Here is a 14,435-nt window from a genome sequence, read left to right as displayed (position 1 = left end):
TCCGTGCACTTTCTGTAACATGGCGGAAGGCGGAGGACGTTATGCCTAAGTGATTCTAACTTGAGTCTTTCTAGAGCAGGAGTTTGCGAGAATGAGAGGTTCTCGTATAAATGGGCATCAGCAAAACCTCACCAGGGTTTGCTCAGCCTCCCCATCAGTGTGACCAGCTCTTTGGTAACCAATGAATTGCAGTTTTCACCAGTCCCAGGGGTCGCTGGTGGCTGGAGACGTGTCTTACAAGACTTGGGGCTGGCTTTCCAAAGAGCATGCATCTCTGACTTGGTCAATCAGTCTTTAAGAAGCCAGTTTTGCATTTGCAGTATGGGACCAGTCCTGGGGGTTATGTCCCAGGTCCCCAAGTATGTGAAATGATATGGATGGAAACACTTAGGCCAGGGCCTGGGCCGAAAGAGCCATCTTTCCCAGGATGCAACGTACAGAGGTACCTTTGGCTGGAGTCTTGGCAAATCTTTCCTTATGTTTAAGCTGCTAGTCCTGGAAGGTATGAGAATGAGTTTGGACTCCCAGAGTCCTACTCATAAGCTTTCTGGAGCAAGGAAACTAGGGCTTCAGCATGGAGGGTTCACTCCAGGGATGTTGGTCGTGTGTTAACCACATGGTCTATCAGACTCTAGCCCATGCATAGCTCTCCTGCCTGGATTCCAGGTCACTGTCACACAGGGACATTTAGTACATCCAGCTGTGGGTGTCCTGTTGTTACTATGGAAACCAAATTGCTACCTAGAGAGATGGGACTGAGGCCTTAATGGTCTTAGAAACACAAAATGTGTTCTCCGGAGACAACTTCACATTTCCACCTCCCTCTTTCTGTCAGTCTGTTTTCTCCACTTGCTCTTGTGTGCTTGGTTACTCCTTACCTCTGTCTTACTGAAGGAGAATGATAGGCAGTGCACCCTGAGTTTCAGATCCCTCCAAGGAGAGGGGAGCATCTCTATCAGCCAGCGATCTGACAGTTGAAGCAGGTGTTGGGCAAATTCCACAGACCCCAGCACACTGACTGTGTTCAATCTATCCTCAGCTTCCTAGATGGCAAAAGGTGTTCATAGGCTTGCTTCTTGACATCCCCACCAGGCCAAGTTCTAGGGATTTTTATGCTTCAGACCCTTTTGTTCTTGAAGATCAGAGTGGTGTCTTAGGCTGGTAATCTAAACACTGAGATGGGGCTAAGGCGGGAGAATTGTGAGTTTGAAGTTAGCCTGGGCTACTTGTATCAAAGCAAACTAAATCTGAAAAAAAAAAAAAACAAGATTTTTTTTTCATACAAGGTCTCATGTAGCCCATGCTGGCCTCAAGCTCATATTACAGTGTGGTATCACAGGAATGAGTCACACTGTCCAGTTTATGGGGTACTAGAGATTGAAACCAGGGCTTTGTGCATGTTTCGGTAAATACCCTGCTAATGAACTGCATCACTTTCATTGCTCCTCTGTGGTTTGACGGGGAAACCTCTGTTCTCTTGCCTTACACTTCAAGAATCCTAAGGGCTGTGGAGAAGGCCCTCTTTTAATTGGTCTAGAAGATAGAAGATAGAGACCAGTCTGTCCTGTTTCAACTTCAGTCATTTGAGGTGAAATTCTTCCGAGGCCTAGGGACATCAGGGACAGCTGGTCACTTGGGTTTTCTTTAATCCATCCCCACCTTTGACTAAAGGACTGAGAGAGCTTGGAGAATGTCATTATGTGGTGGTCATGGAGGATGTTTTGTCCCAGCCTCAGCCCTGGGGAGATGAACCAACCCGCTCAGGATCTCAGAGGTAACAGAAAGGGCCTGGGAGTCCAGGTCCCTGCAGGCTTCCTTGTGCTCCTCCTTGGCACCTTTTTGTTCCAATCTGCAGAGCATCTGTTTCTTCTCTTAATGTTAGTCTAGCATCCCCAAGTGATCACCACTATCCACTTCCTGTGATGAGAAGCATCATATGCTTCTAATAAACTTCTGCTGAGCGGGGCACATTAATGCTCCCTGGGCATCACGTGCAGGGCAGACAGATGCAGGCACTGTGCTGTCATAAGTACTTATTTAAGAGCTGTATCTTCAATGACCATTTGATTGGAGCAGCAGTAGTATGGAGAGCTTAGAAGGTTGCGGGTCCAGAGCCCAATTACCTTTACCTTGGGCTAGCATTAGCCCCCTAAAAAACATTCTTTGCCCACCTTTGTGTCAGAAGTAACATCTTGTGACAGATAGGTGAAACCCCCTTTGAATTTATTAATCAGTAGCTTCCACCAATTCCAAAGCTAAGAGTCTCATCAGAGAGCATCTGAAACCTATAGGAGAGATTCCTGCTTCTGGCTGTAACCTTCTGTGAGACACATCCACCCACGGATTTTACGTTTTGCCTCACATTATACCTTCCATTGCTCTGCTCTGATAAAACTTCATGAAACTGCTGCTATGTGGTGATCCAGACCCGTTTCTCAGGCCACGGTCACTCAAAATTGGCTTATTCTACTTGTGGTAATAGCTCTGTTGTTGTTTGTATCATCAGAACTCACAGAACAGTTATTAATATCTTCAGAGTACAGATTAGAAAAATAAAGTAACCTACACAGGGTCATGTGGTAGGCCGGTAGCAGGATGAAGTCCATTCGCCTCCATATTTCTCAAAGTCATTGTGTGTCACTGGATCCTGTTACAGACTGAGGGAGACCGTGACCCAAGAGCAAGCATCCAGCTATACAGGGCAAAGCTGCTTCCTTCTCACCCCACACCTTTTGTACATAATTTATTTGCTGTAAAAATGCAACTGCTTCGAAGTGGGCCTAGCTTCCCGTGTGGCTCAGGCTGTCCTATAACCACCATTAATGCAAAAAGTGGAAAGAAAGTTCCAGCTTAGCACTGCATTGTAATTATGTGAGAGCGGGTTGTTTGAAGTTTTCATTACCAATATACCTTGCCCCTAGGTGGGGTTTCCAATACATCTACCCTGTCGGTGCTGTTTGTACAAACCCACCTGTCAGTGCTTCCTCTCTTGTCGGAGATTGTGACAGGGAGGAGAGATGAAAGTTATTTTTAATTTGGCAACCAACCGAACATCTAACTCACCCCTTCCAGCAGCAAGGCCTATATGTTTTCTCAACAGGGTATTAATTATCTGGTTCTGGGACTGGCCAGACAGCCTGTTCAGGCAGTTCTGGTTGCCCTGCTGGCTTGATGCAATTGCAAGGTGAACCCAGCAGGACTCAGGGAACTTAAGCAGGAGGCATCCTCTTTCTCAATAAACTCAGACATGGGCATTGGGCAACTTGTTAAACACATTTATTGATTTTTTTTTTTGACAGTAACCAAACACAGTGAGTGACCATTATAAACAAGAAAAGAAAGGCATTCTTTTGTACTTTGTGAGATCTGGCTGCACCTGGAGAGAAAAGATACCCCATTTTCCCAGGAATTTACAAGGCAAAGTGCATTCCTTTGGGAGCATCACAGGGGTTGGGGGCTGGGGGTGGGGAATGGCAGTTTTGAAACGCAAGGAGTCTGTCGCCTGCTACGTGAGGCGAAGCTCACCTGGGATGAATGGTCGAGCCATGGAGTGGAGTGAAAGATATACCTGCTTAGCAAATGCATTCCTGCTTGCCACAAACTCAGTAAAACTGGCTGCAAATGAACAAAACATGGAGATGAAGGGACACGGGAGATCCAAGAAGGTAGCTGCATGGGCTGAGCCTGGCAGGAGGGAGGACAGACCAAAGCCAGAAAAATGAAATCAACGCATTGAACACATTTATTGGGCTCTTAACAATAACCAAACACAATGTATGACCTCCGGAAAACAAGAGACAGCGAATGAATCGATTCTGATCTCGGGCAAGTCCTAGTACAGTTATGTGACAAAGAGGGAAATAATTCCATTCTTATAGTCTGCGGTGATAAATATATACAACGTATAGCTCTTTGATGTCTGTCCTTTTATTTATTTTTTTTTGAAGATTTTCTTTTTAAATCATTGAGTAAACAGAAGAATCATAATCTAGAAATAAGTGTCCTCGGTCAGCTTTGTCCTGGTTCACCTGTCACAGCACCCTCGGAGTAGCCCCAGGACGCTGTCAGAGACGATGAGGTGCAGTGCAGAGTCCGCTGGATGCTTTTAGAGCGGTGTTTTTCTCCCCACTCTCTTTTGGAAGAATTTTGTATATACAAAGGCTGCGAAGTCTTATTGGGTTGAGTTATTAGTTCAGGAAAACAGTATCAAAATTGTAATCAGGTTAACTGGTTGTTTTCTTCTAAGACCTTTGATGAATGAACCTTTGTTTCTGAAACTTGGCTTTCCCATCATGGAGGGGTGTGTGTGTGTGTGTGTGTGTGTGTGTGTGTGTGTGTGTGTGTGTGCACAGAGGGATGTACTCCTCTGAAACATTTTTGCAGACAATTCTCATGAAAAGGGGGGGCCAATCCAAAGAGTGAAAGGCTTAGGGGAGGAAGGACGGGAAAGGGGGCATTCTGGGTTACGTCAATTCACAGTTGTAGAATTTCACTGAGGTGGGATTCTTCTTGGCTTAGTTCCCTACTTGAGGAGCCATTCGTTTACTGGAAAGAGAGAGAGAAACAAAACCGAACACACACACATACAAATAACACAAAACAAGGCACAACTCAATTAATCACATACAGTGCAGGGGGCTTACGCTAAAGTGCTACCCCCTGTCCCAGGGCTTTTTAGACATGTGCTTTCCAGGAAGCCAAGAGCTTCAGGTGGCTGCTGTGAGCCAAATGGGTGAGGGGAATAAATGTACTTGTGTTATCATTGGTCAGTCACACTTCGAATGATCGATAGCTGAGATGGGTAGACTAATTTTGTCAAGTAGAAAGTTCTAGTCGGGGGTACTGGGTTTAGACCAGAGATAGGAAAACTTTAGTTCACAGCCTCAAACTAGCACATTCCCCCTTTATTTGCATACTGACCACAGCTGACTTCATGCTACATCGTTTACATGCTACCTATGGCTAACTTCACACTATGTCATTAGAGTTGAACAAGACCATCCGACCCACAACGCCTAAAATATTTGATTGTTGCTTCTTTATAACAAAAGTGCCAAACCCTGCTTTAGGCTACAAACTCTCTGTGGTTGGAGTCATATCTATGTCCATTAGCACTGTACCATGGCCACTACCTAAGTGTGCCTGATACATAGTAGGTGTCCCATAAATCAGTGTGGAATCAGGAGAAAGGTCCATGATAGAATTGGGTATTTGTCCAGTAGTGGTGGCTGAAAGGGAACAAGGACTCTATTGTGTAGGTGTCCTGTGAGTGTCTAAGAGAGAGAAGGAATGAAAGGAACCCAGGGCAAAGAGGACCAATGCAGTCAGGGTTCAGGGGCAACAGTGGTATCAGGTGTGGCAGTGAGCTTCCTGTCAGCTCCTACCCTGGGAGAGCAGCCTAAGCTAAAAGCTGGACCTCTGGCCTGGGTGCTCTTCCTGGAGCCACTGCACTCACCTCTGTACTGCAGCTTCTGGGCCCTGTTGTTAGGACAGTCCTTCCCCTGTAAACTGAAGTTGATGTTGGTGCGAATACAGCGATTGTTGAGTGGCTGGACAGGCCTGAAGTTGTCACTCATGCTCAGAAAGATCTGCGATGGCTGATTCTGGCTGAGGAGCCGGAGGGAGTGCATCTGTGAAGAGAAAGAGCAGTGGTGAGATCCAGCCGCTCTGTAGATGTGCTGGGGAAGAAAGGCCAAGTAGGCTGTTGCCTGGCCAGGCAGTATGGACTCTCTGGAAAAGATCAGAAGTCCTCAGAGCCCCCTTTCCCAGCTGAACTGAGCTGAAGGACCATATATAGATGCCTTCAGAGGCTTGGGGTGCATCTGACTTGCTAGCTCATGGGATTTGAACAAGTCATTGATTCTCACCCTTGAAAAGGATGAGTTTCTGCAGCACAAGTTTCCAGTCCACAGTTTTGGCTTCCTCCGATACCTTGACTCTACTCGGTTACTGCCCAGTCCACAGTGGTTGATCTGTTAAACTAAGCTAGATCGCTGCAATTTTTTTTCTTGTGAAAACCTGGTCTAATTTAAGACAAGACTGTGAAGGAGGGGAGAAGGATGAGCAGGTACAGGATGAGGAGGGGAAGAGGAGGGGGATGGGAAGAAAAGAGAAGAGGGAGTAGGAAAGGGGGGAGGAGAGCCTCTGGCATTCTGTCCAGTGAATCCCTCCTATTGGTTTCCGGTCTTGAACTCGCTGAGCTGCTCCGGTATCTCCTGAGTATGTCCCTTTCTGAGCTTGGGTGATCTGGAGGGAGTTACTGTTATTTGTCATCCAACCAGTTCCGACAGGGTCAGGGATTGGGAACCGCTGCTTGTTGTCAGCCTGTGAACATAGATCTTGCCAAAGAAGGTGGGTTCTGCCTCGCTGGCTCAGCCTTCCTCTGAGGCTTTCTAGAGACTGGCGATCAGGTGCTGGAGCTTGGACAGATAGATGTATGAAATCTACACTCCTCTCTTCACAAGGAAGAGGAGGAGGGTGGCAAACCTGGAGCGAGCCACGAGCAGGGCTGGCACGGGCTGGTTCCTGTGCAGTTCTTAAACAACTCCCACGTTCAAAACATGTTTGTGAAATGCCGTGTGCCATATCGTCTCCCCTTGGAGAATGACATATACATTATTTCTTTAAAAAAGATCTGAGAAGTCCCGGCATAATGAATTCAACATAGGTTTTTCTTCTTGTCTGCAATGCTACAAGGATGAACCCAGGGTCTTGTCAATGTCAGGCAAACACTCTTACCACAGAGGTTTATTTTAGCATGTATAGGTTTTAAAAAATGTAGCTTAAAAAAATTGTGGTTTTGAAATGGGCACCCATTCTGTAGCCTGGGCTTGCCTAGAACTTGTGGTGATCCTCCTGCCTCGACTTTATTCCAGGAGTGAGTCATTATGCTCATTTGTATCTCCAGCTGTACACTGAACAGTCGTCTGTCCATAGAGTGTGATTTTTGGAACCGACTCTGCTATCTTATTTCCTTCGGGCAAGTGGAGTGCTTTCATAAGTAGTTCATATCAGTCCATTTCATATGCTGACTCTGTAAACATAGGTGGTGTGGGTTTAATTGGGTATGTAAATCGGAGGCATTGGTAATCTGTAATACTTAGGATGTGACCTCACTTAGAAGTAGGGCTCCTTCTAGTGCAACCAGCTAAGTTAATATGAAGTCATGGAGGTTAGCGTTTTCCTTCGGTATGACTGGGGTCTTTTTTAAAGAGGGTGGATTTGGACAGAGATGCAGTCATATAGAGAATACCAAGTAACAATGACAGCAGTGTCCTGGGGGGTGCTGCATTTCATGCCAAGGAGCACCAAAGATTTCTGGCAAACCACAGAAGCCAGGGAACAGGCATGGAGCAGATTCTCATATTCCTCTGAAGGAACCAACTCTTCTGACTCCTTCCTTGGGGTTTCTGTGAGGCAATCGTGTTTCTGTTGTTGGTGTCACCCAGTTTGTTCTTGGTGGTTGCACAAATCCTAGTCGATTAACACGACAGACTTAGAGCCTACTCAGTCAGTCCTCGCATTCTTTATAAACCATCAGCTAAAGAACGGAAGGAGCTCACCTGCATCCTGGTTATGTACACAGGTTTATTCATTATTATCCAACTCGCTGTCTCATAGCAGGGCGGGATAGTCATCGACCCATCGTAAGTGATGAAGCTAGAGGTCTCTGGATACAGTTCCTCTATATTAAGTCCCTGTAGTAAGTAGGCGTCATCTGGAAAGGAACGTAATAAAACAAAAACTTAGTATCTTGATAAAGTCTTGCTGATACATCTTTATCGTACATAATGTTAAAATATGTGTGTTTTCTCATTGATAAGTGGCTATCAGCCCAAATGCTTGAATTATGCTGATGCACAGAACACATGAAACTCAAGAGGGATGACCAAAATGCGGATGCTTCACTCCTTCTTTAAAAGGGGACACAAGAATACCCTTGGCAGGGAATAGGGAGGCAAAGTTTAGAACAGAGGCAGAAGGAAAACCCATTCAGAGCCTGCCCCACATGTGGCCCATACATATACAGCCACCCAATTAGACAAGATGGATGAAGCAAAGAAGTGCAGGCCCACAGGAGCCGGATGTAGATCGCTCCTGAGAGACACAGCCAGAATACAGCAAATATAATGGGGTATAGGCGAATGCCATCATTAAACCACTGAACTGAGAATGGGACCCCCATTGAAAGAATCAGAGAAAGGACTGGAAGAGCTTGAAGGGGCTTAAGACTCCATATGAACAACAATGCCAAGCAACCAGAGCTTCCAGGGACTAAGCCACTACCCAAAGACTATACATGGACTGACCCTGGACTCTGACCTCATAGGTAGCAATGAATATCCTAGTAAGAGCACCAGTGGAAGGGGAAGCCCTTGGTCCTGCCAAGACTGAACCCCAGTGAATGTGATTGTTTGGGGGAGGGCGGCAATGGGGGGAGGATGGGGAGGGGAACACCCATATAGAAGGGGAGGGGGAGGGGCTGGGGGATGTTGGCCTGGAAACCGGGAAGGGGAATAACAATCGAAATGTAAATAAGAAATACTCAAGTTAATAAAGATAAAAAAAAAAACACAGGGGGAAAAATGCGTGTTTTTAGAAGAACATATCTGCTAATATCTTCAGTAGCAAACAGTTCCATTGTTGTTCTCCTCACATAGCTAGTGTTTTATTCTTTATTTCCTAATGTTTTAAACTATAGAGTTTTTATTGTTCACAAATAGGCTAAGTGGCTGAAGGCTCCCCTCTAGGTCACAAGTTGTTCATTCTTGTGACTCAGACCCTTGGAATGGCCACTGACTAGTGGCACTGTGGTTTGGCGATCATAGTGACTGTCTGAAAAACATCCCTTGTAAAAGATGGTGCCACTCACATTGCTCCACCCCAGAAGAAGTACATGCCACTCACTTAGGTGTATAATTTGGTGGTCAAGGAAATCACATGACTAGAGCTGATGTTGGGGATTTAAGGGTAAAAAATGAGACTTTTTTTTCTCAGTCCTTTATTCCATCTCATTGTGGCTTCTGTGCACCAGAGATCACAGGTCTGTCTCCAGAGGGGGTAAATGTCCCAGTGTGCTTGGGAGCAGCCACCATTATGGCCAGTCCAGGAGCCTGGAGAGTACACAGCAGGGCACCAAAGCCTTACTGGTAGAGAGATGAGACTGGCTTGCTCCCCTATCTCCGCTGGCTATGTCCAACTCCCACTGAGAAAGGATTCACTCTCCATGGCTGACATCATCACTCAAGTGAAGTATAAGACAAGATGTCCGCCCCTAGCTAGAACCTCACACTTTGCATAGTAAGACATCCACCTGGATGGGAAGAATAAAGACCAGAGACAAAGTCCACAAGCGTAGAGGAAACTGATGCCTGCAGGGAAGAAACAGGAAAACTGCAGTTTTACTGATAACAAGCAAAGGCCATCCATTAATTTGCCACGTATTTGCTAAGTACCTAATGCTCGATCGGAGGTTGGGCTCTTAGGACACAGCAAAAGATAGGGGAGATGCGGTGCCTGCCCCTCTCCAGTTGAAGACGCAGACAGCACAGGGCACTGCACATATGCAGATGTCAGTGCAGGGTGACGACTGTACTGTCTGCTGCCCTGTAGACATTCACGCTGTCCATCTATTTTTATAGGCAAAGACTCTCCTCCACTTCCTCCTCTAAGAGTTGTTTAAACTTTCTCTGATAAGGAAGAAACAGCTTTGCTGAGACGTTTGGGTTTTCCTGCTTCCTGACTGTCAAGTGTGAGCAGACCAGCTGAGTTAGTAGTTTGAAATAATGTAAATAAATCTACCATTTACCTGCTCCATCTACAACCTTCCCGAAGTGGGCCTGGTCTAGTGTTGTTTGTATTCTTATGTTAATTTGGATCCCCCCAAATTGTTTACAGAAGAGTCCGCACACCCAGTTGTAAGACACTCAGGGACTCCGCCCCCAGTTGGTTCTGATTGGTAAATAAAGTTGCCGACAGCCAATGGCTGGAAGGGCAGACAGAGGCGGGACTTTTAGGATTCCCAGGCTAGGGACGTGAGGGAGAAGGAGGAGGGAGAAGGAGAAAGAGATCCTTTGTGCTGAGAGAAGCGGAAGGAGGGGAGAGATGCCATGACTGAGGAGGTGCAGGACAGAGAGGCATAGCTGCTGGGTAAGGGCCAGGAGAGTGTGGTCCAAGAGGGCTGTCCAACTGGGTCCAGGGCAGTCAAGGTAGAAGACAAAATGTAGGAAGTGATAATTTGGGATTATCAGAGGGAGGTGGATTAGCCACGTGGAGAACAGGAAGCGGCCCAACCATTGACCATTGAGCTGATTAAGGCATAGCAAAATATAAAGATGTGTGTGTGTGTGTGTGTGTGTGTGTGTGTGTGTGTGTGTGTGTGTGTGTGTGTGTCTGTCTTTCATTGAGGAGCTCAGAATGTTGGGGGCGGTGGTAGTGTGGAACACACAGCTGGGATTTATTTAGTTATTTTAATACTATACCTTCCCTCTTCTACTGTGCCACAAGAACTCCAGGTCTCCATTAATGCACCAGGAGAGATCAGCCAACTTGGGCTTAGAGAACAACTTGACTGACCCTAAGATGAAGGCTTTCTACTTCACTCTTTTCCTCTTTCCTTTTTTCCTCCCTTCCTTCCTTCTTCCTCCCCATCTCTCTCTCTCTCTTTTTTTTTTTCGGAGCTGGGGACCGAACCCAGGGCCTTGCGCTTGCTATGCAAGCGCCCTACCACTGAGCTAAATCCCCAACCCCCCCATCTCTCTCCCTTCTTAAAAATAGTGTAGTTTTGCCATGTGTCTGTGTCTATGCAAATGTGAGTGCAGATGCCCATGTTGGTCAGAAGATCCCTTGGAGTTAGAATTATAGACAGTCGTGAGCCACCTGATGTGATTTCTTATATATGTATGTGTGTTTGTACTTGGGTCCTCTCCAGAAGCAGCACCCTTAACTGCTCTCTACCTCCCCCCCTCTTTTTTTTGAGACGTGTCATTCAAGAAGCCTGGGTTGGTTTTGAACCACGAGTCATCTACTTCTCAAGTATTGGTTGGGATTTCAGGTGTATACTACCAGGCTTGGCAACTTGTAAACACTTTCCCACTTAAATAGACACAAACACTTTATATGGGAACACTAAGGACCCAGGACAAGCCAAGAGGGAAGCAGAAACTGGAATCTGCCTGGAAGGGCGTGAGATATCAAGGGTTCTTATCACAGAGCCATGGTGTCCACAGCACACAACCCCATGCTGGTCCTTCTGAGTTTGATCAGTCAATGCCATACTGAGATGGGTATTCATCCTGTCTGCAACGGTTTCTAGGATCTGCTGAACTTGTGCTCCTAACACCAAGCTCAGAGCAGAGAACCTGGGCATTAATTAGGGGAGTGCAGGTAGGAGTCACAAACAGTGGTGTGCAGGCTCAGAGAGGGGCTGTCAGCTTTATCTGGAGTGGGGGAAGGGGACTCAGGCAAAGATGAATGGAGGAGCTGCCTTGAACTGCATCTTGAATGACAGGAAGTAATCAGTGTGTGACTAGCAGAGGGTGAGGTGTCAAGGGTACTGCAGATATAGAGGGACTGGAGACAGAGCTGAGGGAGTTTAGAAGGGCTCTGGTACTTAGGGACGGCTGCTTGAGTGTGGGCGGAATGGAGGTGGAGGGATATTGTGGTAAATGAGGCTAGCAGGGTCAAAGCAGGCCACATCCAGGAGGCCTTTCCCAGTGCTGTTGGGAGTTTGGGCTTCAGCCTGGAGGCAGTTTGAAGCCACTGAAGGCTTTCAAGCCAGAGATGGCTTGATCAGATTTGGACTTAATGAGGCTTGCTCTGACGGCGGTTTGGCCTGAAGATTAACATATTGAATGAGAGAAGGAAGCACTCGGCACGTTTTTTATTAAAGGTCAATGTGATTTGTTTAACCAAGCTTGTACGAGGAGCATATTGGGTACTCTAGCGCAATGCTATTATTGTATTTTATTTTATTTGGGGCGGGGGGGGGGAGGGAAGGATGGATACAGTAGACACGAGGGATATTCCAGGCAGAACTGGAGCCAGGATAAAGAACATTTATATTTTCCTGAAATTAGACCAGCCTCTATGCTACAGCCATATTTGAGGAAAGGGTTGGGGAAAACACAAGCTAGCAACAAGAGATAAGATGCTTTCTTTGTGTGTTTATCCTCCTCATGGGGTACTGGCATGTTTACAAAACACCATAGCATTCCTATTCCAGCCTTGATCTGCTCCGATCTGCTCGGGTCCTGGTGGAAAAGTCCTTTTGGTCACCCCTCTGTCAGTCACAATGGCAACACTCAGTGGCCACCCCCCCTGGGATCATCAGCAGCTACTGTGCCCTTTCTAACAATCTTTTAGGTCTGTGTGCTAACTCTTAATTTCCCTCTACAAAAATTGAAACCATCCAGCTTGAAGAATCTGGGCTTGGGGCCCGAGTTTGAATAATGGATTTGCTGCTTGTATCTATCCGTAAGACCTTGGACCCGTAGGTGATAAGAGTCTCTGTTCCCATGACTACAGCATACAGATGTGATGGAGAACACTTGGCTCACAGGCTATTAGAGGAACCAATAGAACCATGCTTTATAAATACTGTCCAGCATAAGGCTCAGTCCAGGAAAGTACTCAGCCATGTTGGATGGCATTGATGTCACCTTTCTGACCCACAATGTCCTTGCCCAGCTTCCCTGGTAAACTCCCTACCATTCCTAGGACTCTGACTGTCCCAGCTGAATCAGCTTTCCAGGAATTATTTAGCTGACCCTTCCCACTAAACTGTGAGCCTCTTCTGTGAGGCAAACTGTGTTTGCTTCTTTTATTGTGGATCCCAGTCTGAGGTCCACCAGATCAAAGACTGTTCAGTAAACACAGGACTAAATGATCAAATACAATGCTTTCTGCTCAGCAGCTCTAGCTGGTGATGGTGCCAAGCAGAAACCAAGTAAGGAATACTCAACAATGGACAGATAATGGGAAAGTGTCCCTCCAGGCTGTAGCACCACTCACTTTAATTCACTGCTCCTACTATCTCTTGTACCTCACACCCAAGACATCAGCACGAGATTGTTGGCCTTGTTTCAAGCTTTAAATGGTGGCATCATGCTTTCCTATAATTAGGTTGCTGATATTGGCACGAACTGAACATATAACATTGTCTCAAAGACTGACATGAAAACAGTGCTCTTTCTTCTAGGCATTGAAATTTGAGAAGTATGGGCTTGCTTGGTGAATTTGATAAGTGTGGTGGCTTGAATGGGAATGGCCCCATAGGCTCATGGTCCTCAGTTTATGAACTTGTTCAGGAAGGATTAGGAGGTGTGGCCTTGTTGGAGGAGGTGTGACACTGGGGGCAGGATTTGAGGTTTCAAAAGCTCACTCCATGTCTAGTTAGCTTTCTCTGCCTCGTACTTGTGTCTCAAGATGTGAGCTCTTAGCTGTTTCTCCACCACCATGCTTGCCTGCTGCCATGATGGTTATAAACTCTAACTCCCAGATAAACTTTCTTCTATCAGTTGCCTTGATCATGATATTTTTAAAAAAAATTTTAATATAAATACACTGTAGCTGTCTTCAGAAACACTGGAAGAGGGCATCAGATCTCATTACAGATGGTTGTGAGCCACCATGTAGTTGCTGGGATTTGAACTCAGGACCTCTGGAAGAGCAGTCAGTGCTCTTAACTACTGAACCATCTCTCTAGCCCGATCACGGTGTCTTACCACTGCAATAGAAAAGTAACTAAGAACATAGGAAAGAAGTAGTGTGACCCAAGAATAACTATGGATAAGTCAGAAATTTTCAGTCCCAGAATTCAGAAACGTCTCTCCAAAATTCTCTTATGAGAAAATGATTTATAGAAGGCAAATCCTCAGGCTTCAAGATAGGAGTCATAATTCAAGTGTAAGTTATAATTATATATTTGACAGTGACTTACTGTTTCTTCATGGATAACTCACATAACCCTTCCTTACCTGGAGTGATGGACAGCTGTGGATAATTACTAAGGCTATCTTCAGATAAGAACATCCCATAGATCCCAAAACATCTCTCAACATCAACGAGCTTGTATAGTCAAATTTATCCTTAGTAGGTAAAGGTTTGGCATGGACACATTGCATTGTTAACATGTCGGCTATAGATTTACAAGGACAGGAAGATCACCTTGGATAATCAATATATAGAATTCTACTCTTCTGAATGACTGTAGAAGTTGACCACTGTGCCTTTGGTTTTTGTGCACACTATGTTGAGTCTAGAATTCATCTTTTTTTTTAAAATCAAGCATTCCATTCATTTATATCTCAAATGATATCCCACTTCCCCGTTAACTCTCCACCAACACCCCTATCCCATATCTTCCTTCCTACCTCCCCTTTATGAGGGTGCTCACCCAGCTCTTGGAGTTACAACCAAGAAGCCCTCAGCTTCTT

At 45.8% G+C, this 14,435-nt stretch overlaps 1 protein-coding gene across 7 annotated transcripts in view; it reads right to left on the bottom strand.

Moving 5' to 3' along the window:
• Window positions 1-3,258: 3,258 nt before the first annotated feature.
• The window catches only part of Ca10 (carbonic anhydrase 10), a 501,257-nt gene continuing 490,080 nt past the window's right edge, over window positions 3,259-14,435 (bottom strand). For 6 of the 7 annotated variants that reach the window (XM_087569188.1, XM_087569186.1, XM_087569185.1 and 3 more), the window contains 3 exons: window positions 7,563-7,717; window positions 5,456-5,630; window positions 3,260-4,545 (listed from right to left, as the gene is read on the bottom strand). In XM_087569188.1, coding sequence (XP_087425314.1) covers window positions 4,523-4,545; window positions 5,456-5,630; window positions 7,563-7,717 — 353 coding nt within the window. In that variant the 3' untranslated portion in view covers window positions 3,260-4,522. 7 annotated transcript variants of the gene reach the window in all.

Source organism: Rattus norvegicus, chromosome 10 (assembly GCF_021556685.1).
Source record: "Rattus norvegicus strain SHRSP/BbbUtx chromosome 10, alternate assembly SHRSP_T2T, whole genome shotgun sequence".
Lineage (NCBI taxonomy): Eukaryota > Metazoa > Chordata > Mammalia > Rodentia > Muridae > Rattus > Rattus norvegicus.
The sequence above is the reverse complement of the archived record's forward strand: the minus strand, read 5'-3'. Positions and strand labels throughout refer to the sequence as shown.